Below are 27,373 nucleotides of genomic sequence, written 5' to 3'. Positions count from 1 at the left end.
ATTGATATTTAAGCCAATAAAAAATGATACACACTTTATAAACTGATTTTATATATAATAAATTGTTCCATTTTATTAGATTTCCATATGAATTTTTTGTTATATTTTGTTCATCATTTCCAATAGTATTTAGATTCACATATTAAAGCTTATTTACTGCATAATATTTTTAGAAAGATGTTCTCATAGAAGAAACATATTAATGAGAATTAAAATCTTAATCAAGAATGGTACAATACAGTACTCATTTTTATTAGTTTAACTAAAACTGAATTATGTTTAAAGATAAATATCTTCTAAATCTGTATAGTTTTTAGTATACACCTTTATATGAAAATAAGAGTGCTATATTATGAGAAATATTTATAGGACCTTGCAATGTAAAAATCTTTAATTAATTTAATAATAGAATAATTATCAGTACATAAAAAATAGACATTACATCACCAAATTTTACAACTATAATTACAGAAGAGCTGACTTTTTATGTCAACTTTCAATACCAAAAGCCAGTTGTATAATATTAGAATTACTGTCATTAAACATTCAATGATTGCATGCACATAATGATTATTAAACAAAATGACTATACAGAAATCTAATTTCATTATTTAGCTGAAAATATAAATTTTCACATTTATCATTTAATTTTTTAAACTCAGATTAATATACTGTAATTATAATCAACAGATATTAACTAAAAACTAATTTTATATAAAATATCTATAAATATTATACTAAATTACATTTTATAATATAAATCTATTTAGATTACTATATTTTTAAATTGATACAGTGTGTGGGTAAAGCTAAGATACAGATTTATAGGCCTATTTTCTTAACATTTTTATTTCAAATTAACAGTATTTCTCTTTCCTATTTACTTATAATTATATACAATTGTTAATTTAAGAATATATGTGGTATTAACTTTATATTCCTCAGAAATGTTGTTAATTTGTATCCTTGCATTGATTACATAAATTGTAATTGTGTAAAGTTAAATTTTTCAGGTTTTCTTATTATAGTTTGGTTAGTATTTATTAGTTAACATCATTTACTGTATATAAAATGAGTTGTATCTGCTTATCCAGATATTTAGTAAATTTTTCATAATTTGATTTGTATGAAAAATGTAAAATCAAATTTAGAAGTAAAATTTAATAATACATTAAACAATTTTAAAATTAGTTTATTTATGGTTTATACAGATATTTCCTTGCATAATTTTTCAATATGAATGGGAAAGTAAAAATAAAAGACACGAAAATTTGTTAAAATCAGAAAATATTTTATATTTCAAATTCATGAACCTTAATATGCAATTCAAATTGTATTTTATAGGGAAAAAAGAAGTTTTAAAAATATATGAAAGAAGTAAACTTTTATATTATTTTAAAAATTAAAAAATATATTCCGCGATGTAATTTTATAAAATCTACAAATCTAGCTTATGAATATATAATCACACATAAATTTGAATAACTGTTTTTATATGTAAATATTTACATATGCTATTTACATATTGTGTTTTAGGAGTACAGTATTGCTTGCCGTTAAATTGTTGATCCATTGCTCTGGAAGATCCAGAAACAAATTTAGAGGGTCAAAAAAAACCACGGGAATTTTTCAGGGTGGTCCGTCCTGTATATGTCTGGGCCGACTCAGACGTCAGTTTTTCGGGCTTAAGACCAAGATCCCGCGCTTTCCAATTTCTAAGAAAGTTTCATAACAGAATTTTTGATGTTTCTGAGATGTATTGATATGGGAAATATTTTAAGTAAATTTGTATTGATTCTTTGTCTTTTTATCGTTGCCGGTATCGAATACCAACAATGATAAAAGGCGCCGGCAAATATGAGGGTTCACATTGCCGAATTTGCAAATATTTTGGGGCCTCGCTAATAACTTTTTCCGAGCCCTACAAAACCTCTAGCCGGCCCTGCTATGATGGGAGTGATAAAAAAATCGTCTCAGTGCTCACAGAGGGAAAAGAGTCAAGAAAACGAAAAAAGTATGTGTATGTATGTATGTATGTATATATATATATAATATATATATATATATATAATATATATAATATATATAGGCCTATATAGTATAATCAGGTTAATAGTTTGCCAAAATAAACGTCATTTTTAGAGTAAGGATCAAAAATTTATTATGGTGTTTTCAATCATCCCTATATAAAATATACAATCATTTGTTCTCATTGAAGTGTTCCAACTTGAAATTTATAAGAACTAGATTCTTGTGGAAAAGACTTACTCGTTTTGATAGGCAGATAATAAAGACAAGGCAAATGAATTATTGTTTATTACAATTTTTTTTTTCTCTCTGCTTTCATTTTGTCATTCAATCAGTGCATACAAAATAACTATAATAAAGATTCTTCTTTTTTTCTCCCACAAAACATGTACCAGTTGCAATGATTTCAGTGTTCAATTTTTGTCCAATACTTAAGTAATTCTTCAAGTATAATATTGTTTATAATCATTATTATTAATCAGTTTGATCTTAATTGGTCTTTTTACCAATTTGCATTGGCCAATTCTTAAAACCTTTCTTTTACTTTATTCCGTAAATTCTTTGATAAAAAACAAGGCAAATTTTTCTTCTTTTATTAAAGTCATTCCTATATGACCGCTTGCAACTTTCTTTACGTGTTTAACTAAATAATCCTATATTTATAGATATAGTATTTCGTTCAGCAAGTAAAATATTCGGAGATTAAAACGTACAATTTATTCTATTCTATATATGCATTTCGAGTTGACGTGGACTCTCAATCCCTCTTCAGTGTAATGTATTCTTACATGTATTAACTAATTAACTAATTTAACTTTCTTTAATTAGACTGTTGAATATTAAATGCGATTTCTTACATTTTTTAGAATAGAGAACCGCTCGCAGCACGTGAAACTATTCATTCGGTTGCAGAAAATTCTTACTTAGATATTAGCGAGGTTGAGGCCGAAAACGTGTACGTCGGACATTCAGTGCCGCTTTCTTGTAAGCCTAGAAGTTTGACAATGGCGTTTGGAATGTCAAGCACGATTCCACTGACTTTCCAAATACCATTGTCAAACTTCTAGGCTTACAGAAAAACGGCGTTGAACGTCCGACATACATCTTTTCGCGTTTAAAACTTCGGCCTCAACCTTCTTTTTTTTTAACTCTTTCCGCCCTGTGGGCACTAAGAGGGCCTCTTTTAGTAGGCCCATTATGGGTTCGGCCAGGCCCACAATGGGGCGACCGGGTGGTGAGAGACGGGGCCCGACATATCCGAACGGACCACCCCCGAAAAATTCCTGGGGATTATTCGACCCGTTCGGATTCGATCCCGGGTCCCCCAGAGCGGTAGGCTGCCACCTTTACCGCTCGGCCATCCGGCGTCTGGCGATTCCATACCTCACTAGTGTCCAGTGTTGGTTAAACACTCTGAAATAGAGTATTCTTTGTGATTTTTTCCCAATAAATTATTCGTGCCCACCGATGGCCAAGTGGATAAAACTACTGAGGGTCTGTGGGTTCGGGCCTCGCCAAGGACTGACCACGTGGAGTTTTCCGACTTTTCTGCACGGTATAAAATATGGGTCAATTTCCTATAAGGGACCACCCGGATGGCACGCTCCCCTCGGCAGATCGCCATGTGTCGCGTTCTCGTACACCAATATAACCAAAGCCCAATACATTTTTCTCTCGACATTCATCATGAAAAGAGAATCTTTTAAAATGAAATTTTTCAAGAGTTTTCATTAATTTCCAAATTCAAAATATGACTTAACTGGTTCTGAATTTAGTCAGTTTGTTGAATCGCCGGATGTAAAAATATTCTTTAATATTTATTTATAAAATAGTAATATTTGTTTAATAGTAAGATCAGTACATATATTTTTTGTAGAAATTCCGATTCTGAATAAAATGTCTTAATTAAATACCCGCGTCTACCAGTGGCGGAATGGGTAAAACCATTAAACCACTGAGGTTGCGGGTTCGTGCCTAACCAACGGCTGGTACGTATAGTTTTTCGGGTTTCATATAAAGTCCTCCCGTAGGCGTCCATCTTGGCAAATCGCCTTTAAGTTGCATTGCCATTATAACTCATGGAACCAATCAAATACATAAAAAATGAATTTTTTAAATATATAATTAAAGCAACAAATATTCGTATATAAAACTTAATTATTTTATAAAGTTGAAGAAAATTCTATATTCATTATGAAAAGATACTTCAAGTAACAGAGAGAGTTATCACACGATTACATGTAACTAATACAGTGGACCCTCGTTATAGCGCTGCTTACTATACCGCGCACTCGGTTATAGCGCGGGCGATGTTCGCGGCGCGATAATCTCAAACACGTTTATACAGGTCCGTGCGGCGTTAGCGAGTAGCGCATTTTATTGTTACTGCGTATTGAGTAATTTTGTATATATTGAGTTTCTGCATGTATTTTGAATAGTGTTTAATTATTGTATGCATGATGAGTAAAATAAAAGAAAAGCTTGAATTATTGCTAAAGAGGTGAACCACGTTACAGCGCGTCGCTCGGTATAACGCGGTTCACCTTATAACGCGGGTGTTGCTTTCCGCCCGACATGCGCGTTATATCTGGGGTCCACTGTATTTAAAAGAATAGATTTCTATTTTTTAAAAAAATTCTAATTTAATTTTTTATATTTTGTATTATTATTAAGCTATTTGAATTAATATATTTTTAATATTGACGTAAATATTATAAAATAAAATGAAATTTAAAAATTTTAACGCTAGGAGACGTTTTTCCAACTCTTAAGTTATGACGTCATAAGCCCATCTCGTCTGCTTTCGACTGGTAAAGAAAACTTTGAACGCAATTTATAAAGTACGATAAAACTTTAAAAGTTTTAATTACAAAAACATAGTATTTCGCCTAGTTAAAATTTTAGTTCATATATAGTAACTTTATTCTTCATAATAATTGACTTGTTCGTTTCGTTCAGAAAATGTAGGCTATTACGTCAATTTGACGTCATTTCTGTATTTTAAAACTGAAGAGAGACGTCAAATTGACGTTAAAATGTACACTTTCTGGTCGAAAAGAATTGCCGATGAGATCACTCGAATGAAAGTCGATCGACCATTTTAATGATTCATTTACCCTTCTTCATTTGGCACTTAAGTTTTAAAAACTTTCTTAGTCTACAATTATTCATTAAAAAGTTTCTTTCGTTCTCAAATATTTATCCAAAAAAGGAGTCATTTTGATTGTTCCTCATTGGGAGACACTGCACTATATACCAGGACAATTACTTATAATGTACTATACAAACAATGGCTAATTAAATAAATTAATTAAATTTCAGCATTTAAATGATCTAAATGCTGAAAGATATTTAATTAGTCATTGTTCGTCACGTGTCTTCATTCGTTCTCATAGTGGACAGTTGATATCAGTTTGTTTTTAAGCATACTTACTTAAAAAACATTTTAACTATTTAATAATTTTATATATATAATTATCAAAATAATATATTAATTTAATGTAATCGTGAATAGTTAAAAAGACGAAGATAACAAGCTGATCTATCCTGTTGTAGATTATAGCGAGAACAAGATAAGACTCGCATTAGTCAGATCAGAATGTAAAAGCATCATAAATGTTCAAGTATCTGTAGCACTCACAGACCATTTCAGACGATTAGCAGCGTGCTGGCAACATCATCATCAATATAAATGTATTTAAAGTATTATACAGGGTGGGCCAGCGAAAACGAAACGGCAGAGTGTTCGTGTTCGTCCAAGCAAATCGCTCGGACAGGTCGATTTTACTCTCGAGGGGACATCTTTTTAAATAAAGTTTTTGCGAATCTGAATATTAACTAAACAAACATTTTTTTTCGACATAAATGTTTGTTCTGTTAATACAACATAAATGAGTTTTTAAATTTTTTTGTTGTCTGTCGTATTCAGAATCGCAAAAACTTTATTGCAAAAGATGTCCCTCGAGAGTAAAATCGACCTGTCCGAGCGATTTGCTTGGACGAACACGAAAACTCTGCCGTTTCATTTTCGCTGGCCCACCCTGTATTATTAACAATGAAATTTAAAAAATTGCTTGGACTTCACATTTTTATGCTTACTGTACAAAATGGGAAGTGACACATTATTTTAACGTTAAACAACCGTCTTTAAATAATAGCGAGGTTGCGGCCAAAGTTTTCAACGCGAAAACGTGAACATCGGACGTTCAGCGCCGCCTTCCTGTAAGCCTAGAAGTTTTACAATGACGTTTGGAACGTCAGTGGAATCATGCTTGACGTTCCAAATGCCATTGTCCGACGTACACGTTTTCGCGTTTAAAACTTCGGCCTCAACCAAACTATTGTTTACCACGCACAAAAAAAGGCAAACCGTCAAACAGTGATAAAAGACAGGTTGTTTTGAATGTTTATAACACGTTCCGTGTTATTTATTGTGAGTAATTTCATAATGTAATAACTCCTGTAAATGAATTTTTGATAGAACTATATTGTGTGTAAGTATATTTGAGTTCTTCGGTAGTTTACCTATCACGGTAAGTTTTGTGACGTCATGTCGTCTACTTCACTATCAACGTGGTTGAGATGGAGTATAGAAAAATGATATATACACTAGAACCCTGTTAAGAAGTTTTTGAAGGGACCACTTTAAAAAACTTCTCAGGCGAGAAAACCACTTATGCAGGAATTGTAAGAAATGATGTTTTATCTGTATAATCAATTTTATTTCAATATCAAGGTAATATAATATAGCATAGTATAACATAGAATAGTAAGATCAAGGGCGGATCTACATAGGGACTAATAGGGCTTAAGCCCTGGGCTCCCAAGTGTCAAGGGTCCACAAAAATTGAATTATTATCATAAATTTTTAATACTTTTTCATTAACAATGAGCACTTATCGTATAGTAAAAAATAGTTAATATTAATAATATAATAATAATGATAATTTATAGTATTATTTGTATTAACAAAAAATGAGGCCCCATTGGACTTCAATAAGCCCTAGGCTTCGAAAAAGCTAGATCCGCCCCTGAGTAAGATGCACTGACTGCAGCAGGTGATAACGTTACTAGTGTCAATATGACATGTCAATAGTTAATGAACATCACCGGATAGCGAGTATGGTCAAAACAATAATTATGGTCTTATTGATTCCATCTAATTTAGCGACCACCTCAGGTGTATAATACAAGTACAGTATTTGATGTACTGTACAATATGGGTGAGCATCTGCAGTTACTTTACTATTTTTATAAGTGATAAAGTTATGGTGAGGAAAAGATTACGATTTGTCTTCCCGCAGAGTTGGCTCTAGAGTTTATGTCGCCGGGGACAAGATACGCATTTGACGTCCCTTATCCCCCTACATAAAATGAAAAAAAAAAAATTTTTCACCAGGATTGGAGAAATTGGACTTCTCATGCGGGAAAACCTTTTAGGCGGAAACCTCTTAAACTTATTCTATATACAGAGTAACCTCTCACTTATTCACCTCATTTAATTAAGCGACTCTCTCAGTTATGAGACGTTTTTCAATGGCTGAAGCCTATGAAAGATAATGAGATAATGTCTAAAATCTCTCATTTGAACGACTCTCTCAGTTCTACACCCCTACAAATGTTTTAGACTAATGTGTTTTTCCTTGATTTACCGTCGCGATTGTCAATCACATGAACAGAGTGGGGTCACTTTGCTATAGGTCAAATAGGTGCCCAGGAAGAAAAGAAAGCATAGAAGATTATAATAGTGAATATAAATATCTGTTTTTAGAAAGGCTGCTGGCTATAAGTTTAAATAAAACAAGTGGTAATGTCGCGAACATTGTTATGTATGTCCAGACTATTGTTGCATTTCCCTAAAGCTGTTGCCAGGTGTGCATTGACTAATAACTTTTGTATGAATTTTGCGTCAGACCACGATTATTTATTTACATGCTTATTTTTCAAATTTTGACAAACTGACCTTCCTTGATATGTATTCTATCTAACTATATCAAAGTAACTTTCGGATAGCCAACGAAATTTCAAAAATCCACGTACTGCACTTCCAGTTTCTGCTCTACGGAGATTTTAACATAAAGAAAAAATATAGTACTATATTTTGGCCTCGCAGGTCCACTTTTGCAAAACTCAGATATGCACATTAATTTCTGGGTGACATAGATAATAACGTTGCCAGATTTAACTTTGTATTTTGAATTTAAAAGAAATAATGCTTTTAACTGTGGTAATCAATACCGAAAGGGTTACAGTTATATTTTTAACATTTCCCATTCAAGTTGGTCAATGTCCCTTTTGTACAACTCTCTCACTTATACGACTTTTATCATTGGTCCCTTTAGAGTCGTATAACTGAGAGGTCACTGTATATTTTAATTAACTACCATTTTCATATACCGTTGTTTTCCTACAGTTATAATAATACAATACAATACAGTTATAGATATAATTTTATTCCTTATAAACTATAAAAATTGAAATCTACAGTTATTAGAATGCCGTTATTTACAATCTTTATTTATAAATAATTTAATAAAACAAAGTTTCTAAATGTCCATTTTATAGTACAGTATTAATTTTGTATTTATTGTAAAGGTTGATTTATTTATTAAACTAACATATCTTTCAATTAAAGTTTTCTAATAGATTTAGAGTATAAACTTCAATGACTATTTAGCTTGTATAATAAGAGAATCATTGATAATAAATTTAACTATATATTCAATAAGAGTTAATAACTTGTATCATAATTAATAAAGAGTAATCAGTCATTAATTTAGAGGAAACACTTTGAATATGCCGTATCAATCTGTCTTTTAAATTTGTCACGTGTCATCATTACAAGATTAAATTTGCTTAGATTGATTTGATTATTCTGTTTGTTTTAATTTAACTGCTTTTATAATTTCTAGTGATTATGGAAACAAATGAAAATCATTCAAAAGAATTATCATCTATTGAAATTCCCTTATTTAATAGCAAAATCATAAAGGAAAATCCAGCTCTTTTGGAAGGCTATCTTTCATTTTTAGCCTCCAAAAATTCTGAGGCAGTTAAGGAACCATCCATTTTTAAGGTATGATATCAAGGAAAATTATTTTTAAAAATTATATAATTTAAATTGAGTATTAATATATGATTAATTTCGATTTCTAGTAATTATGAAATTCACTAGAAATGACTAGAAATAACTTTAAATTATAATTTTTTTTAAAAAAATTATAATTTAAAGTTATTTTTATGTAGTTTAAAATACAAATATAATAATTAGTTTATTTTATTATATTTTAAACATTTGTTTTATATACGATTTCATTCAGACTGTATTTTTATTATTTATGAAGTAATTAAAGTTTGATAAATTTTAAAATATAAATGAATTTAACTATTGCGTTATTTGTTTTCATTGCCTAATGAATTTTCTTTAAATTCGTTATAAATATTAAAGGTAAACATTTTACATCATTCACTACCTTAGGCTAAATTTGAGATTTTAATTTTAAACTTATAATAATTGATGTAATTTTTCATTATATGCCTATTATAGATTTACGTATGCAATATTTTGTAGAATTAATTTGAATAAATTAAAGAAATACGTTAGAATACTTTTGTTTTAAGAATAAAAATACATATAAAATTTCGATTTGATTTATTACGTTATTTATGATAAAGTTTAAATAATAAATTGTGGAGCACAATGCGACAAAGACGTATTTTATTTCTATAGATTATTACAGATATTTTTACACGTAGATATCTCTACAGCGGATATATAAATGAAACGTTTAAGATTAATTGTCAAAAAAAAATATATATAAATCAAGTGGGAAAAGATATGGAGCAATTGAGACTTCATTTCTTTATATTTTACACTTTTGTAAAAGAGAGGAAAAAAAATTACAATTAAAATAAAAACTGTGGATATTTGTATATTACATGAATTATTCCTATGATTCATGAAATAGGTGAATATATTTAAAGAAATTGTTTAAAAAATTGATAGTAGATGCAGAATATCTTGAAAAAATAATTTAAAAAAAATTAATCTCACAATTATTTCTTTTATCATAGAAAGTATGGATTTTATTATAAGTATTTTTTGAGAATTATTTGTTCTGTCATTATCTTTAAATTCATGAATTTGAGTTGCGTGTTTTTTATCAGTTTGTTTTTTAATATATTTGAACATGTAATAATCAATTCATCATTTTAGGAATCATTTTAATGAAAAAGGAGGCAATATAAAGTTCTAAATGAACTAAATGCATTATAATAATTTTCAGTGTTTTAAATTTTACTTAATTTCGCCTGCATACTATGTTTTGAAATTTCAAGTGTGTATCAATTCATAATACTGTATAATCTCTATATATAGAGAAGTAGGCTTTTCATCGTTTGTATCAGTGTTTCTCAAACTGGGTTCCGTGAAGAGTTTTAAAGGTTCCACAGGACGGAAATGGGTAACGACGGAGGAAAAATTTGTTGGTGGTCATCAATTTGTATGTATGACATTAAATATTAATCATTCGGTCATTGATAGTGACGGCATGGACAATCCGTCGCTGTTTTATATCTTTTTAAAAGACAAATAATTGTTAATAATTCATTGTATTTTTTATTTATTTTTTCATCTGCTAATGAAATATATATTTTATAAGTTAAGGTATCAAAGATTGTACCTCAGTTCGGCGAGGATGGGATATGGTCAAGTAGGAGGCCTATATGTTTTTAGAGTTCCGTGGGTTAAAATAGATTGAAAAACATTGGTCTTTATTTAATGCCAGCACTTCGAGAAAAGTAAATTTATGTTTATTTTAAAACAAAGTGAGGACCATTTAATTAAATTATAGAAATATACTATATAAACAAACTGAATGGAAATAAATTGCACTATTGAAAAATGGGATAATTATATTATTAATTAATATAAATTGCATGTTTATTAAAATTCAATAACAAAATTCAAAATAAATGTTGTGAAAAATTTAAACTTTTACATATTTCTTTTAAATCATATTTAATGAATATTCTTTTAAAGAAACTATCTTTTTCCATGCGCGTATCAACATAAATTATAATATTTTAAGAACTGTTGAACACAGAAAAATATTTTTATCATAAATTTATTTCTATCACTTCAGCAAATTATTCTTTTTGTTTTTGTTTTCCATTTTTGTATAAAAGTAGCATTTCAAAAGTTATAAGACTTGGTTTTGTGATTAAACGCAATGCGAAGAAAGTGGGAAGAAATATCTACAGAATCAAAATAATAAATTCTCTTTTTTAAAAATAAAAATTAAATTTATTTTCCGTATCGTAAACTTTTCCTGCATCTAATGTATCATAAATTTATTTTACAAAAGCGTTGTAGCCTACACAATAACGTTAAGCGGCTTTTAATAACAGATAATTTAATGAGCTATAAACTATTTAATGTTTTGTTCATATTAAAATGAATTTTTTGAGATATAAAATAATGTCTACGAATATTTTATTCACTGAAGAATATTATTTTACTTCAGAATATTTTACTCAATTTAAGAAATAGCTTGAGCATTTCTTCTTTGTCACAAAAAAATAAATAACTAAAATAATTTTAGGCTCAAAGTTGATTATTTAATTTGAACTTATCACTCATATGAATTTTATTAGAACTTTTTGTGAAATATTAACGTGACAGCTTGTTTAAATTGTATAGATTTTTAAACTTAATTACAAAATTGAATGAAAGTATATAATGAAATTTTAATGATTAGTTTAAATTTAAATAAATATTATAAAATTTTATATGTAAAATACATTTCATGTTATTCATATCCAATATTTTAATGGACTTTGACTTATAAACTGTTAATGTTCATATATGAAAATTAGCAATTAATTTAAATACCAAAAATCATTTTCTGTTTGGTTTATAAATCTAATACATTATATGATGGCGGGTTCATTCTTTAATAAGGAAAAAAAAAATCTTAAAAGTCAAAAATTCTTTTAATACATTATCGAAATTTTTCATCAAAAAGTATTTTCGCCCTTTAAATGTTTATTTTTGCCTATAAAAGGATGATTTTTACCTTGTTGGGAAACACTTCACTAAACAACCGGGCAGTTTTTTTTTATTATGGATTGTAAAAACAATTGCTAATTAAATAAGTTATTTAGATCCCAAAGTATGGGTCGCAATCCTTGTAAAAGGGTTTCAGGAGAAAAATTTTTCCGGTTGCGATTAAAATTTCATAAATAAAATATGATATATTCTTAAAAACAGAAAAAGTGAATCAACTAAGACTCATAGTAAGCTACTACTGAATTATTAGAATTCAAAATACTAAAAGAAATTTATTACTATTATGTTGCGAATGCCATGCTCAGCTGATACTGGTGTCAAATGCTATGCCGGACTAAATTCAAAGCATAGCTACCCAAACAAGTGTAACATTAAGCTGTGTTATCGGTGTATGCGTCAACGTCTAGAAACTTCCTAACAATGTGACATGTCTTCAATATTGCGGTTTTCTGTGGTGCCATATACATGTTTTATTAGGGTTTAACGTTTCTAGGCGTTTGTGTAGTGTATGTAGTATAACACCGGTGGAAGAGAGGATAGCAGGCACAATAAATACTCCATTCATCACACAACTGCCTTATTATTATTATGTTGGGTTAAGTGAGATATACTCGGTTAACACCGGTGGCTGTGTACTATGCCGGACCAAAGTCAAGGCATAGTAACCAAAACAGAAATTAAAGAAGTGTATCAGTGTGTGTGTCTGTATTCAAGAATTTTCTCACAATATGATATGTATTCAATATAGTGGCCTTCTGTAGTGTGATGTATATATTTCTATTCAATTGTAATGTGCCCAGGCTTTTGTGCAGTGTGTGTGGTATGACACCTGTAGAGGAGAGAACAGGTACAATAAGCACCCTATCCATCCTCCACAGATGCCTTATTTCCTGGGCGAGTTCTGTGTACTTGCTAATTTTTTCAGTGCATGCGTTTTGTATATTGTGAGTATTTGGAATGGATATGTCTATAATGTATGTGATTTTATTGTGTTTGTCAATGAGTGTGATGTCTGGTCTGTTGTGGTAAATTGTTTTATCTGTGATTATGGCTCTGTCGTAGTACATTTTGTGCGTGTTGTTTTCCAATACTGTCTGTGGAATGCACTTGTAGTATGGCTCGTGGATGTCTAATAATTTGTGTTTCTTTGCAAGCTCTTGGTGTATTATATTTGCTACTTGATTATGTCTGTGTAGATAATCTGTCTGTGCCAAGAGCTTGCAACCAGAAGTGATGTGTTGTATAGTTTCTGGCATGACGTGACATTTTCTGCATGTGTCATTTGTGAGTGTTGCATCTTTGAGTATGTGTTTTCTGTAGTTTTTAGTATTTATTAATTAATTATTGTTATTATTATTATTATTGGGGGTGTATCAAACGTTTACTTAAAGAAAGAACTATCGGAAAAAGTTTGTGGAACACTGATTTAGACGATGAGTCTTGGTTTGTTTCTATGATAGATAATTGACTTCATTTTTGAGCATACTCATTTAAAATAAGCACTTCTACTATTTAATAATTTTATAAAAACTAAAAATATAATTAAAAATAATTTATTTAAATATTACGTTATTAATAATAGAATTTTAAAACTAGTTAGAAGGCTTCCATTTTTATTCTTAAAATATAAAAAATATAAAGCGATTTAATAATCATTTTGTATTAAACAGTTGAGAAATTGCAAGAAGGAATTTTAAATGATTCATTCGAATAATCATGTGATTATTTAGATCATTCGAATGAACACTTCATTAGATATAATTGTTAAATTAAATGAAATCTATAATTAAATTCAATATATCAATTACAAAGCATTTCACTTTAATAAAAGTTTTTGAAATTTACTTAATACGTGAAAATGATTGAAATTAAAAATACTTTTTCACACTGAGATTAGATTAGATTATGTCCTAAATTTAATGCATTAAGATAGACGGTCGGATAGTCGAGCGGTTAAGATGTCAGCTCTGGAGGATCTATGATCACCTAAAAAAAATCAAGAAATTTTCGGGAATAATTATATATTGAGCCATTATAGTCATAGTAATCATAGTAAGTTCCGCCAGGATAATGTGGCGGGCCATTATCCTGGCGGAACTTACTTTGGTCTTGATAAGGCCCTTCAGTGCTCACAGGGCAGAACAAATAAAAAGAAAAAATACATTAAGATATATGATTTATTATAAGTCGTTCATTGTAAATCATACCCTAATACAGTCAAACCTCGGTTTTCGAAAAGTCGATTAACGCTGTTTTTACTAATTAATTTAATTTAAATCGGACTGCGGCGTATACCGAAAAACGGAAGTATTATCTTTTCTGCATGTGCAATATCCAATTTAGGCCTTAATAGCAACGTCATCGACTATTTGTGTCGTGACGTCTAATGACGCGAGACCATCTCGGAGCCACATTCTGAATCAGTAGTCCTGTCGTTGATTGGTCGGGCCTGTCAAGTTTCTTTAACACAGGAAGTATAGGGAGTTGAGGAGTTGACCTGTGTTTCTCTAATCTATGACCGGCTCTTGCCGATTAGCTGGTTCGGCAACCGCTGAAATTATGAGATCGAAATTCTGTTCGTGAATCGATTTGTTCGAAAAATGAGTCGTTCGATAACCGAGTTTTTCGTCCTGAGATACTAACAAGCTCTTATCATGTTTATTAAAGTTTTGGTCTAAACCGCAATGCAGTAGCCAACTAGTAAGGGAAAGAGTCCAATATCCAGAGATATCCAGGTGAACTCGCCCATGAAAATTTCTGAGCCAACTCAAACTCGAATCCGAATCCCTCAGACCGGTAGGCTGATGCTTTTACCTCATCGCCCGATCGTCGTTTGATGCTTTTGTAAATGAGAAGAACAAAAATATTTTATAGTATATTGCAAATTCAATATCTGTTGGACATTAAATGGATAAATACGTTGTCACAGTAAATCAGTGGATTATATCAGTTTTTGAGTATTGTCTTTTATGCAATAAAATTATATTATATAAATTCTTAGCTATAATTTTAAATTAATGTAAATAAAATATTGAAAGTTGTAAATTTTAGTTGGTTAAGCTTTTGTATACATTTTTGAATTTCTAAACTCAACAATTTATACAAACTCGTTACCAACAACATTAATTATCAATGGAGAGATGGTGTTAAATGTGCCTTATGAAATAATTGTCTCCATATTTTGCTCTGTTTCTAATATTACTGATAACTATTTCAATTTGTTTAAATTAATGTCAGTGGTGCATTCTGTTCGTAAACCGATTTGTTCGAAAAATGAGTCGTTCGATAACCGAGGTTTTCGAACTGTGGGCAAAGAGGGCAATTTCCTGAGACCCAAAAATTTCCCCCGAAGAAAAATGCCCAAAGTCAACACTGTGCAAATTTGAATTTGAATTAGCGGTTTTCTAATTGAAATTTTCCTGGGCGCCCATGAAGTTATAACGCGCCACTGATTAATGTTATAAAATTAATCATTTTAATATCCTAATTGTCAATATGATTTGTTTAAGTGAGCTAATGCGATAAATTTTTATATATTCTAAATCAGTGGTTGTCAACTATGGTATTTTGAACTAATGACGAAATATTTCGTAACGCAACGTTGCATGCCAGCAACCAGCGTCATATCAAAGATGCTGTTATACTCGTATATGTATAAACAAACGATGACATTGAAGATATTCATTTTGTATAGAAAAATATACAAATAATATTGAAAACAGGGCATTACATTGGGACACTTGGGACACGTCCTTCCATTGTCGTCGGCTCGCTCTTTTCTTAATCCCCAAAGAAGCTCTATGGTTTTATTTTATTTTTAAATTAGTTACTCATTTTCATCACAGAAAACTTTTTATCGACGACAAAATAAAAATAAAAATATTTGTTATTAACCGAAAATTTGTTACAGTGGGTCGTGATTCTTCGATTTGCTCTGTTTCTAATATTACTGATAACTATTTCAATTTATTAAATTAATATCAGTGGTGCGTTATCCTGTGGGCAAAGAGATACCACTGTATTTGATTAACGCAATTTTGATATATGCGGCAGCATCGAGGGATTAATTAACTGCGTTAATCGTTGATCAGAGGATATCTGTATATGTGTATGTATATACTGTACATTTTATATAAGTACGATGCTCTTTATAGTCTATGGGCACCGCTGATTGAAGAGTAGAAGAAAAATTACATTTCTGAATTATTTTTATCGCATTCCTTTGAGATGTTAATCAGTGAACTACTGAGATAGATAATGTAGATAGTTTTAAACAAAAAAAAAATGTATTTAAGTTTTGAATCGGTTGAATTTGTCGTATACAAGTATACCTTTATTTATGCATACATTTTTATTTATTATACATTATCTTTCAATACTACATGCTTAGTATTATAGGATATATATACTGTATATATATTATTCATTATTAGAATTGTGCATTACAGAGCGAGTGTGATTTTATTGAAAAACAGCCTTCCGATAAAGTTGCACGATGTTTAGGAGAATCAGATGATAATTATCCTCCTAAACATTTGTACTAATAATTAATTCTGAAGCTATGGTTAATGTTGATTTTCGGTTTATCTTGAAATGAAACGAGATAATCCTTAATGACTATTGTGCTAAGCGGAGACTTTGATAATCTTTGATGATTATGAAAATGCATTTTTTAAATTCCTTGTATCTGCTTCCATTTTTATATTTTTAGTTACAGAAATGTACTTTTTAATCTAGCTGGAAAAAATATTGTTTTATTTATGTATATATTTGAATATAGACAATCTGTTTCGTGGATTGTTCGAAATCTATATCCGGGTTTCGATCAATGGGTTCCTATCAAAAATAAGAAAGCGTAGATGGGGAGTAATATGGATCAAGGTTAGATACGTATAACTCATACAGCTCTATGTACTGTACTGTACAACTGTTTGAATGTGAATGGGTACTCTTTTAAATTCACTTTTCATAACACAGAATTATCTTTTTATACTTAAAAATAAACTTTTCGGATCCTACAAAATACATTTTCTAAAGAATTATCACCATATTTTCGATGAATGTAAAAATATTACCTTAGCAAAGATGTACAAATATTCTTTACGAAGTGTAACCAGAAGCAGTCTTGGCAATCGCCTATATTTCATTATGATGTTACTCGATTGTACCAGAAACACCTTACATGTTGTTTCTGAGAATAGACTTTATTTAAAATATTTTAAAAATGTACTGTAAATAATTAGATCCGACTTTGATACATTAATCGTAAACTGTGACATGTGAGGTTTCAATTTTCAATTTTTTATATTACAGAAGAGTGTGCATATATTGGAGGAATATAGTGAGGGATGAGAAACAAAGATCTGATCTAAAATAATTGTAGAAAAAATCGAAAATTCGAGTAGAACCAAACGAGAATCCCTACGGGATAAAATCTTTGATGTTTATTTGCCAGTTATTTAATTGAATAATTGATAGCTAAAGAAACCTGAAAATCCATTATTTCAATTGTTACCTAATTCTGAATAGCCTAATCTGAAACATTCAAAGTAATGAATAAACTAAATTTGAAAAGAAACTTCAAAATATAACTTATCTATAATTTTTCATCGATCCACATTTTTCAGAAAAATGAAGAATAATACTAAAATGGTCTGAACTGAATTGGTAAAATGTCTGCATTGAGGAAACGTCGCGAGTAAAAACACATTATAATATTTCTCAGCTGAATAAATAAAAATAAAAATACACGATGCGATAGACTTCTGCCAAATTCCATCAACTGCGGAACATATAGTTTAAATGAAAGGTATTAGATAACGAATAATCTACCTATCAGATCAGCCAGACATATTTTTGCATTGCCATTTAGATCATTATCATGAATGTGGATTTATAGTGGAATTATTTACAGAAACTGATTTTGTCATAAAAACAGTTCCTGTATAGCTAATTACTGTAATATACGAAAATATGACTTAATCATTTATTTTAAAATTGCATCCAGAATTGATTATTAGTATATAATGATTTTACTATGTAACATAACGGTTATAAAATTATACATTTATTATATCTATATTATTTAATATGCAAACATTTATAGATTTTATGTAATTAAAATGTGAGAAATCCTAAGTTTATAATTCAGATTGCAGGTGGAACTCACCTGCAATCTGAATCGTAGGATTGGATAGAATAAATAGTATAAATTCCATTAATGTGGTCACAAGTGTGGTTAGTCTTATTTAGGTAATATATATCTATATTTACAAATGTAGTTCAATTGCTGTAATGCTCAAATGTTAAAGAGTAGTTGGAATCAAACTCATTCTGTTAGTGCTGCATGTTGGAATGTATTAAAAAAAAAACAATAATTTAAAATAATAGACTATATAAATAAACTATAAGAACAAAAATATTTACTAAATGGAAATTTATGTATAAAATAAAGTTATATTTAGACTCTATAATGTAAAAGTAAAATGTGCTTTATATAAAATGAAAATTATTATTTTAATTGGATGCAATTTCATATAAGTTAATGGTTGTGAAATAAATGAATAATAAGTTATTTATACATTTAATGAGATGAAATTTAATTTAATAAGAATTCTCGTTTGATTCTCTGTTTATAAGCTTAGTTATACTTATAGTATCTTTTATTTATTATTTAGTTCTTCAGTTAAAATATATATATTTCCGATTTGTAAATTTTATACGAAAGGTTTTTGCTGCACTAAAATATTTCTTTAATATTTGTATTATTATATGTATATATATATATTTGCATAGATTCTTAATCTCGTACATTAAAGATATCATCTAATAAACCATTTCGCCTAAACTTTACATATATTTAAATGTCATTGTCACATTTACTCAGACATTATGCAATCGCGCAATACGTCCATTAAGTTTTAGTGTTTTAGTTACATTTCGAGTATTCGAAATGAAGTTTAATATCATTAATTAATACTAATGTCTCTAATTTTTTTTTTTTTTTTTTTTTTAGTTTTAATGAGAAATGAGAGCAAACGAGAATGGAGTAATCTAATAAGTAAACATTAGGAAAATATAAAAGAAAATGCATTTCTGTTTTTCTTTCTGTGCTATTTTCATTTCTTTCTTTGCAGTTAAAGTCGTAAATCTTCAATTTAAATCGTAAATATTATATTTTCGATTTTATTTACATACATCGCTCAAAATACTATAATGTTTTATAAACTTTAGGATTTCGAAATGCAGTCTTGTACGATATACGAGGTAACAAAATATTCTAAACCTTGTCAAGTCTTACTTGACACGATCTTGTTTATATTTCTGTCATTCAATTCTACAGGACGTGGATTTTTTCTTTAAAATTACTTTTAAAATATCTTCTGTAACAAAATTTCACTTCGAAATAATTCAATTTTATTTCATTTGAAAGAAAAACAAATATTTTTATGGCACTTTTAGATGTTTATCTCTATTAAAATTTGATCAAATTATTAAATATCATAACAGAGCGGACAAGAAAAATAAATTTTTACTAATAAAACGAATTAAAAGTGCTTATTCTTGCGTGATTTATTTTTTTTTTTTTTTAAGGCAGCTTTTAATAAACGCCTGCATCAAATAATTCTAGTATTGTAGAGAATATTAAAAATTGAATGTTTAATTACGCTTGAATGTTGTGACGTTTCTAATTTCCTATTTTGATAATAGTTTCAAAAGAGTAAATAATTCTGAAGTGAAATATTAAAATAACGAGCGATATTAAAAATAGATTTAATTGCTTATTTAATTATTTTAATAAATATAAATATTTTAGAGCGTAGTTTTAATAACAGATGGCGCTACGAATTAACGTATAACTATATTTTTATCCCCCATTTTTAGCAATTTTAGTACTGTACATATTGAATAAGGTTTTAATACTAAACCATTTTATTTCCAGGATTTTACTATTAATAGTAAAGCAGTTGAATTAGTGTTCAATTTATGCGAAAAATTACAGCAGCCTTTAGAAGTAAAATATTTGACTTTAGAGATTTTCGATCGGTATGTATATTTATATGATTCAATAAACAATGTTTTTTTTTGATTTAATTAATTATATTTTTATTGCAAAAATCAATTTATATATTTTATCTATTTAAAAATTCTCTTATTTTTAAGCAAAAATCATTATAATACGCTCATAATCGGGAAAATCTCTGAATTTATTTTTTCGATTATGTCGGGTTTATTGCTTGGCTTATAGGCTTCTATTCTTTAGATTTATGTTTCTTTTAACTTGGTATAAATCGTTTATCTTCAACTAAGAACAATTAGAGTAGGAGACTGAATGTAGATGACGACGTCCATCCCTTTTGACATTTATAGCCGAGTGTTGGTAGATCAATACTGTGAAGAATGGTTATCTAGCGACTCTCAGACGTTGAAGTTAGAAACATCTGCCAGAGACGGGATGCACGATCGACATTTTACCTCCATTCGTCTTTACCCTTCATTTGAGAACAACACGTCAAATCTTGCATACTATCACGTCGTTATATGGAAAAGTGTCTTCTCGTAATCTACTTATCCAAAAACATTTTCTTAGTAATGACTGATTTTTAAAGGAATAGATCGTTTCTTAATGGTTACCCGTATGTAAATGTGGTTTTTTTTTCTTTTCGTTAGCAATTCAGGCTGAGGTCAAAGAATTTTCTTTAAAAAACTGTCATTTTATTTTATAATATTTCAACATGAAATTTTCGTATGTAAAATAATAAATGCGTTTTTTATTTTGAAATTTAGATTTCTTATAAAGCATGTCGAGGATTTATACGCTGAAGTACAGGAACGTAATAAGCAAAAGAAAGAATCTTTGAAATGGCACGAAGTGGAAAGTAGAATACAGAATCAATTAATCTTAAGAATATTGTCTTGTATGCAATTGGCGAGTAAATTTAACTCTCATTATCAGGTTAGTTATGTGTTTTAAATGAATTTGAATTTTTAATTTAAATAGTTAATATAATTTCGCTTTTTTTTTTAAGTCACTCAGTCCTGATAAAATAAAGCAAACGTTGCAAGAATTTGGTTACACTTACAGCTTCCAAAGTCTTCTTAATTCAGAATTAAGAATTTTGAAAACTCTAGATTACAGGTTAAATTACCTTTCTCCACTGGTGTATATGGAAACGTTATTGGAAATACTTGCGTATAATAATCCTTCCATCAATGTAGAAAATTTATATATAACTGGTATTTATTTGATTGATTTTACATATATCTGCCGTCATGTTATTTATCAACGTTTATATATTTTGGCAACTGGAGAAACTGAAATTGTAACTACGCCAACTAAACAGTTAAGTAGACTATAAAATTCTCTCCTTCATTCAACAGATATATATATAGGGGCTATGTATTTTATCAACATATTTATATATTTATCATTATTTCAGGGACGAATTCAGAACTGTTAAAAACGATTATTTATTATTAACAACAGCTTTAATTGCAGCTTCAAGTTATTTTAATGATCCTCGAATGTATGAACAGGTAAAACTTTTATTTTCTTTTTATTTATTTTTCAGATGAAAATAATTGTGTTTTTATTTCAGATAATGAATCAACTGAACTTAATAACATGGGTTCCAGTTGAAGATATTCGCGATTTCAGTTTTATTCTAATTTCGACGATACTCGGAGATAACAATTATTAGATGAGATTTTATTGATGAGAAATAATTATATTTGTTTAAGTTGTTTTCAAAATAAAGAATAATATATTGATAATATATTTTATAATTTTTATGCAATATATTTGATATAACTTTTTATTTGTCTAGAATAATTTCATCTTCTTTCTTCTAGATAATCAAATATAAATTAATTTAGAAGAAAAGATTAGATGAATAAGTATACTGAAAGTAGCTTATAAATATATATTTATATACATTAGAAGAACATTATAACAATCACGACGGATGCATTTTCGCATTACAAGTAAGATAACTCATCATTTAAATTGACAAGCTGTACACAAGATTTACAAAATTGACTCCATAAAACAAAAATAAATTCAATAACTAATACAGAAGTAGATTTTCTATTTTGAGAAAAAGATGAAACAAAACAATTTTTCAATCTATGTCATGTTATAAAGTTTGTCGTGTTTACCACAAAATCAGTACAATTTGATCGATGATATACGTCTGTTATTGCTATAGTCATGCGGTGAAGAAGTAATGAGATGATTACATACGGCCGAAGCCATATATATATTTTTTTTTCCCCGCTTTATTATAATTGTTTTTTTTCAGTATTAAAGTCTGCAAAGACATTCTTAAATTACTATTTGAATTTTTTTTATTTTTGTTTGTATATTTGATATTTATTATTTTGATAAGCATTCTTAATTTTTTAAAATATTTTTTGTTTTCTTATAATCAGATTTTTTAACTTTAGAAGTATAAAATTAATCTGATATTTATCAGCTAAAGTTTCAGGTAACGTAATATGTTTGGTAATTTTCTATTTTTTAATAAAATTATAAATAATATCAATATTTTTAATTGTACAGTACAATTAAAATCTGTTTTCTGAGTGAATGAAAATTGAAATCGTCTGCGAAATAATATTATTGTTAATGATAATGATGAAATGGAAGTAAAGTTGGCTCCACCTCAAATAAGTTTAATAATTTTAAGAATGTTTTATCCTAATTTGAAAAGCCCATTTTTCATTTATCGCGTAATCCATTATTTGTCGGTAGACTTTTGCCCGTTTTGCACGGAATCTGACGATCATAATAATGTGCCAATTAGGTCCTAGGTCGAAATTATATACCTATTAATATATCGTTTAAAGATTATAATAGTCTAATTTAAAAGGTTAATGTTTTAAATTAGACCTATTAAGTTAGATTATAGAAGACAAACCACATATTTATCTCCTCATAATTTATTTTCAGGATGACTATACATTGTCGGAGAATTGCAAGATTATTCATTGAACGGGTATCACATACTAGACAAGAGGGGGATTTGAATGCCCCCTCTCTTGAAACAACTTTGTAGATGCGACGATAGACTGATGTAAGTATATATTTTTATTTTTATTTTGTTAGCCAGAAAACATTCATCCGTCGCATCACAAACGAATCCATCGTAGATTCAATCTTTCTATATTAAACGGCAATATTAAGAAGAAGAAATGTCCTTGGTTTAAAGTTTGTTTTTGTCCGTGCGTTATATATGCGTGAAGGACCTTAGAAGAGGGAACATGAGAGTGCATCATATTTCACGCTTTAAAATGGCATTACCACAAAAATAGAATTTCATAAATTTCTTTCCACCATTAGTGGATTTTGTCTTTCCCGCAAAATTGATTATTCCCATAATAAAATTGTAAATAAAAATCTAAGCGGGAATCGGGAGGTATTTCGAGAATTTAAATTTGTTTTTTTTTTCTTTTAAGGTAAAGTATCCAATTGACAATTGTACACATTTCTAGTTTTACGGAAAAATTCTACATCTAAGGCATAAAATGGGGATATATAACACATACACAGTAGGAAGAGAGATATTGAGAGATATACAGGCCTTGCAGCGAACAGGACATCACAGGCGTAAGGCCACTGGTGGTATAGACTTTCACAAGTCTCTAGTAAGGCTGACTTTTTTGAAACAATATCTCACACCACAAAGGAAAAAAATGGTTCCTTCGATCTTGGATGAATCGTATCAAGTCTTCTTCGAGCTTAATATAATACAATGACTTGATATGGTACAAATATATTTAGTGTACCCATTCTCATTTTTGTACATCATCTGGAATCACTCACACACACACACGTGTTTTACCCAATGTTGAAAGACTATATATTTATATATTTAAATATATAAATATTACAAAAAATTACAATACAAACAAACAGAAAAAGTCTAAACCCTGAATCATTTCTATAACGTAATAATTCTGAGTATTTATCGTTCCAATAGAACTCGTAATTATTCAATAATGAAATTATTGCCCTCATCCCAGTTTGGTAATGTTTTGCAGTACATGTGTGAATGTGTGTGTCTCGTGGGCTCTTATGACTAGAGGACATTTTTGGTACATTGCTCTTTTTAAGAAACAAGTCTATTTTTGACTAGTCTCAATCATAGAGATTCGGCTCTTTTTTCTCAATTTTCACAAAAGATTTTGTTTTGTTACTCAATTCCAATGATATGTTTTTTAGTTGCTATCGTCGTTTTTGATTACTGGATGATCGAATGCCTTTTTGCACTAATAAATTACGTAATTTTTGTAAATTATTTTGCGTTATAGGATCGTCCGGTTTTAAACGTAACGCTTCCAAGTAACTAGATTCAGCTTCTAATAATTTTCCGTTGACATGCAGCATTGCACCTAAATTCATATGACTGGTAACTTCCTGCAAAATTTACAATTGAATTGTTTTTAAAATACATAAAGGCAAATTTAATAATTATTTAAAATTTGCTCACGTTTGGTCTTAATTTTACAGCCATGTGGTAGTACTTCTCGGCTTCTGCATTCCTTCCAGCTTGTCTGATGATAATATAGATTATAAATCAAATATATTATACTTTATTACATTAGTGTAAACACGCAAAACAACACCCACCTGAGTGTATTTGCAGCATTGAAAATAATTTCATATTCATCAGGTGCAAGATCAGCCGCCCTGACGTAAATTTCAGCAGCTTCCGTATGACGATCGGATTCAGATAAAAATTGTCCTGAAACCGGCAGACATTTAAAAAATTAAATCGTATTTATCTAATCACAGGAATGCTTAAAAATAATGATAACGTTAAAAAAACTAATTATTATTAGTTGTTACACGTCAGTAATTATCCGAATAGTAAAAATATTCGATGAAATATCCCTCTGTAGTGCCGTAAATTTTGTACCATCTAATTTCTAGCCGCACTGTCAAAGTGATTAGGAATCTGCCGCTGCAAGATGTAATTACTATAGTCACCATGTAGGAATGCAATTACAAGCGAGGTAGTCTACTCTTCTTCCTTTATCTTCACAACTCGGTTGGTTCGATAGGACTAGATATTAGTTCATTGTACAGTATCATTAAGCCAACAATATTTATCGGCATTTGATAAGTTTTTTCACTACTCATTATCTTCTAAGATGTAATTAAAAAGTTTTACTTTTGTAATGTTATTAACCCATCCAGTTTATTCTCTTTTATAGTTTGTTTCGCTGTCGAAAACATTATATTTTTTGTGTAAAACATATATTACACGTCTAAATTTAACCTTGTCACTCGAATAAAATTATGTATGATTTATAAATGATAATTCTCTTACCGTAATGTTGATATACACTAGAATCATTAGGAGCCAAAGTTTTAGCTCTTAAAAACCACTGTTCGGCTTCTACTGACGATTCTAAGAATATTTTTTAAATAGTATTAAAATTTAATATTCTTATTAATTAATAACTGCTACACATGCGTAATTAAACATATTTACCCATTTAGATAATAGTTTAGCGTAAGTTAAATGGGCTGGAATGTGATCTGGTTTTACTCTAAGCGCTTCTTTGTACCAAAATTCAGCTTCTACGTATTGAGTTAACTTGAAAAATGCTTCGCCTGTAAATTTTAAAAAATTAATTTAATATTTTTATATAGAAGTTTTAAATAATTTTTAAAAACATAAATCTTGACACTCACCCATCATGTTATAAAGAGACTGGGGTTGATAATGATCTGGCATCTTCTGTACAGCTTCTTGATAAACTTCAATTGCGTCCTGAAATAAAATAAACAAGTTATAAGAATATATTTAAATTCTTTTCGAGTGAATCGCTTAAATATTCTTAATCTATCGTAAGATAAACTGTTTATTAGCCTTTAAACCCTTTTTATCAGAAAAATTAAAGGTTTTGAAGTCTCATTAAGATTAGTCATTAAAATTAAGTGCAGAATAAAACTTCTCAATTTAATGACTTGCTAATGTAAACATTACAGAAATTAAATTCGTTTAATTGCTTTAGTATCATTCTAAAAATTCCGCAATAAATACTATTAAAATATGAAAACTTCATCATTTGCAGAAATAAATTTTTAAAAGTTTGAAAATCCCACCTGATATTTTCCTTCGTCAGCAAATAATCTTCCCAAATTGAAAAGCGCCGAAATTTTAGTACTTTCATGCGTTTTAGGATCTTTAAGTCCAGTACTGTCTAACTGAGCGCAATGTCTGTAAACCTAGAGAGCAATACATTTCCGTCATTACTAAGCTCACACGTTTTCTGATCACTTTAGTCGCACGATCAATCACGTGACAAACGTATACAATTAGATAGCCCAGCCATGTGGAGCACGAAAAGCACTCTTTAATCCGAGTTTACACATCCCACTTTTCCGCAATTTTAATCGCAAAATCGATCAGGAAACGGTGCGATTATCGTCATCACGTGATCGTTCGAGTGATTAAAAATTGCTTAGGAAACCGATCGATATTTTTAAGCATCGCTTACCTCAGCCGCTTCTTCTTTCCTTCCCAAAATACCCAGTACTAAACCCAAATTCAGATGTGCCACTGAATAAAAAAAAAAAGCATATAAATAACATTCAAAAATTATTTTCATTTTAATTAATAATATAAGCCTAGTTAATATTCGTTATTAACTTACTTGCGAGGCGAGGACGGAACTGTATTGCCAATTTATAACTTTGCAAAGCTTCCTCATAGCGGCCCATTTCTTGTAAGAGAATTCCACTAGAAAACACCAAAAAATAATCGTAACATTATCATTTTCATATAAGCAATAGGTCTACTTAAATCGCAATTACGGTACTAGAATAGAATGGATCAAGAAACAATCGTTCAAAGACACGACTACTTTCATTTACGGCTTTCGATCGGATAGTGTTTATCCTCAATTATTCTACACTTACATCGACTAGAGAAATATTACCTTAATTTAAAAGATCACATACTTTTATATATATATATTATTAACGTAAAGGAGGAAAGTTATCTAAACATTAAAGTTAGTAAGATCTATTTCATTGGATACATCGTTTTTCACTACATTTAGCCGTTTCTCCAGAGATCTAACATTTTTCTGACAGCAGGCGGAGATGGAAAGCAATATCCGAAAGTTATTAGATTCGTTTCATCAAACTACGAAAACGTTGGATTAACTGGCACAAAAGACCTAAGTTATTTACGCATAGTTGATCGTCTAATCACTCTATTTTGTGAGACGGAGAATCAATGGATGATTCATTTTTTCTTT

General features: G+C 29.3%; 2 protein-coding genes across 2 annotated transcripts in view; one reads left to right on the top strand and one right to left on the bottom strand.

The window, feature by feature from the left end:
- Positions 1–8,943: 8,943 nt before the first annotated feature.
- On the top strand, positions 8,944–21,843 carry LOC136977100 (cyclin N-terminal domain-containing protein 1-like). The gene is made up of 6 exons (XM_067272540.1): positions 8,944–9,103; positions 20,040–20,143; positions 20,885–21,053; positions 21,127–21,440; positions 21,538–21,634; positions 21,697–21,843. The coding sequence occupies exons 1-6, from the start codon at positions 8,945–8,947 to the stop codon at positions 21,796–21,798; spliced, it is 945 nt and encodes a 314-aa protein (XP_067128641.1). The 5' UTR covers position 8,944; the 3' UTR covers positions 21,799–21,843.
- A 1,179-nt stretch (positions 21,844–23,022) lies between these two features.
- Tmtc2 (Transmembrane O-mannosyltransferase targeting cadherins 2) overlaps positions 23,023–27,373 on the bottom strand; it is a 74,375-nt gene continuing 70,024 nt past the window's right edge. Inside the window, exons 5-13 of the mRNA XM_067272443.1 lie at positions 26,765–26,850; positions 26,609–26,670; positions 26,214–26,336; positions 25,800–25,878; positions 25,575–25,718; positions 25,432–25,503; positions 24,729–24,843; positions 24,589–24,652; positions 23,023–24,515 (exon numbers count right to left, since the gene is read on the bottom strand). Coding sequence (XP_067128544.1) covers positions 24,324–24,515; positions 24,589–24,652; positions 24,729–24,843; positions 25,432–25,503; positions 25,575–25,718; positions 25,800–25,878; positions 26,214–26,336; positions 26,609–26,670; positions 26,765–26,850 — 937 coding nt within the window. The 3' untranslated portion in view covers positions 23,023–24,323. The remainder of the gene's footprint in view (positions 24,516–24,588; positions 24,653–24,728; positions 24,844–25,431; positions 25,504–25,574; positions 25,719–25,799; positions 25,879–26,213; positions 26,337–26,608; positions 26,671–26,764; positions 26,851–27,373) is intronic.

Source organism: Centruroides vittatus, unplaced genomic scaffold (assembly GCF_030686945.1).
Source record: "Centruroides vittatus isolate TY-2023 unplaced genomic scaffold, ASM3068694v2 contig_439, whole genome shotgun sequence".
NCBI lineage: Eukaryota > Metazoa > Arthropoda > Arachnida > Scorpiones > Buthidae > Centruroides > Centruroides vittatus.
Note: the sequence above shows the minus strand (reverse complement) of the source record. Positions and strands in the feature narration are given on the sequence as shown.

Coding starts and splice junctions, on each gene's coding strand:
- LOC136977100 (XM_067272540.1), top strand. CDS start 8,945: ATGGAAACAAATGAAAATCATTCAAAAGAATTATCATCTATTGAAATT. Junction 20,144..20,884: donor ACTTTAGAGATTTTCGATCG/GTATGTATATTT, acceptor TTTGAAATTTAG/ATTTCTTATAAAGCATGTCG. Junction 21,054..21,126: donor AATTTAACTCTCATTATCAG/GTTAGTTATGTG, acceptor TTTTTTTTTAAG/TCACTCAGTCCTGATAAAAT.